This window comes from Salvelinus namaycush, chromosome 34, assembly GCF_016432855.1.
Source record: "Salvelinus namaycush isolate Seneca chromosome 34, SaNama_1.0, whole genome shotgun sequence".
Taxonomy (NCBI): Eukaryota; Metazoa; Chordata; class Actinopteri; order Salmoniformes; family Salmonidae; genus Salvelinus; species Salvelinus namaycush.
This window is the reverse complement of record NC_052340.1, coordinates 21,435,363-21,437,841: the sequence shown is the minus strand read 5'-3', so window position 1 is coordinate 21,437,841 and position 2,479 is coordinate 21,435,363. Positions and strand designations below refer to the sequence as shown.

Sequence of the window (2,479 nt, the reverse complement as noted above, 5' to 3'; positions counted from 1 at the left end):
GTGTTGTCATGTGAACTATGTAATGGAGTGATATGTCATGTGAACTATGTAATGGAGTGATATGCCATGTGAACTATGTAATGGAGTGATATACCATGTGAACTATGTAATGGAGTGATATGTCATGTGAACTATGTAATGGAGTGATATGTCATGTGAACTATGTAATGGAGTGATATGCCATGTGAACTATGTAATAGAGTGATATGCCATGTGAACTATGTAATGGAGTGATATGTCACGTGAACTATGTAATGGAGTGATATGTCATGTGAACTATGTAATGGAGTAATATGTCATGTGAACTATGTAATGGAGTGATATGCCATGTGAACTATGTAATGGAGTGATATACCATGTGAACTATGTAATGGAGTAATATGTCATGTGAACTATGTAATGGAGTGATATGTCATGTGAACTATGTCATGGAGTGATATGCCATGTGAACTATGTAATGGAGTGATATGCCATGTGAACTATGTAATGGAGTGATATGTCACGTGAACTATGTAATGGAGTGATATGCCATGTGAACTGTGTAATGGAGTGATATACCATGTGAACTATGTAATGGAGTGATATGTCATGTGAACTATGTAATGGAGTGATATACCATATGAACTATGTAATGGAGAGATATGCCATGTGAACTATGTAATGGAGTGATATACCATGTGAACTATGTAATGGAGTGATATGTCATGTGAACTATGTAATGGAGTGATATGCCATGTCAACTATGTAATGGAGTGATATGCCATGTGAACTATGTAATGGAGTAATATGTCATGTGAACTATGTAATGGAGTGATATGTCATGTGAACTATGTAATGGAGTGATATGTCACGTGAACTATGTAATGGAGTGATATGTCACGTGAACTATGTAATGGAGTGATATGCCATGTGAACTATGTACTGGAGTAATATACCATGTGAACTATGTAATGGAGTGATATGTCATGTGAACTATGTAATGGAGTTATATGTCATGTCAACTATGTAATGGAGTGATATGTCATGTCAACTATGTAATGGAGTGATATGTCATGTCAACTATGTAATGGAGTGATATGTCATGTGAACATGTAATGGAGTGATATGTCACGTGAACTATGTAATGGAGTTATAGTCATGTCACTATGTAATGGAGTGATATGTCATGTCAACTATGTAATGGAGTGATATGTCATGTCAACTATGTAATGGAGTGATATGTCATGTCAACTATGTAATGGAGTGATATGTCATGTGAACTATGTAATGGAGTGATATGTCATGTCAACTATGTAATGGAGTGATATGCCATGTCAACTATGTAATGAGTATATGTCATTCACTATGTAATGGAGTGATATGTCTGTGAACTATGTAATGGAGTGATATGTCACGTGAACTATGTAATGGAGTTGATATGTCATGTCAACTATGTAATGGATGATATGTCATGTCACTATGTAATGGAGTGATATGTCATGTCAACTATGTAATGGAGTGATATGTCATGTGAACTATGTAATGGAGTGATATGTCATGTCAACTATGTAATGGAGTGATATGTCATGTCAACTATGTAATGGAGTGATATGTCATGTGAACTATGTAATGCCAGCATACTTCTGATTTGAAGTTCAACTAAAGTATACGAACTCCCCGACCTCAGTTCTTATTAACTTAAGCAATCTAAACAACTGGATGTTTCACAAAGGAAGGAAACAGGTTCAAATGGCTGCCTGGACTATTGACCCTTTTTAACACTGAATATGCACAGTACCTGGACTCTATCCACGCTCACCCATGTTGACACTGACAGTCCAAAACACACACACACAGACACACGCGCGCGCGCACGCACGCACGCACACACACACTACACATGCTCAGACACACAAAAACTCACACACACACATGCATATTGACAACACACATACACTGCCGCTACACATACACTGCCGCTACTCTGTTTATTATCTATCCTGATTGCCTAATCATTTTTACTGCTACCTACATGTACATATTACCTCATCTATCTCGCATCCCTGTACATTGGCTCGGTACCGATACTTCTTGTTTTTAGCCTTGTTATTGTTATTTATTTTTACTATTTTCTATTTGGAGAAAGTGAGATACTGTATAGAGAAGATGCACTTTTTAACTCTGTGATGTCGGAAATAGGCTCGTAAGTAAGCATTTTACAGTAAAGTCTACACCTGCTGTATTCGGCGATTGTGACAAATACAATTTATCCGTTTTTTATTTGGACACCTGTGTGATGTGACTGTGTGTGTGTGTGTGTGTGTGTGTGTGCATGTGTGTGTGTGTGTGTGTGTGTGTGTGTGTGTGTGTGTGTGTGTGTGTGTGTGTGTGTGTTGTGTGTGTTTGTGTGTGTGTGTGTGTGTGGACGTGTTTAACTATACTTGTGGGGACCAGAAGTCCCCGAAAGAATAGTTAACAGACAAAAAATTTACAAACTGGA

General features: G+C 37.6%; 1 protein-coding gene across 1 annotated transcript in view; it reads right to left on the bottom strand.

Annotated features, from left to right (window-relative positions):
* The window catches only part of LOC120028427 (calsyntenin-2-like), a 129,702-nt gene extending 127,900 nt beyond the window's left edge, over positions 1-1,802 (bottom strand). The window contains exon 1 of the mRNA XM_038973647.1: positions 1,799-1,802. Coding sequence (XP_038829575.1) covers positions 1,799-1,802 — 4 coding nt within the window. The remainder of the gene's footprint in view (positions 1-1,798) is intronic.
* Positions 1,803-2,479: the final 677 nt, after the last annotated feature.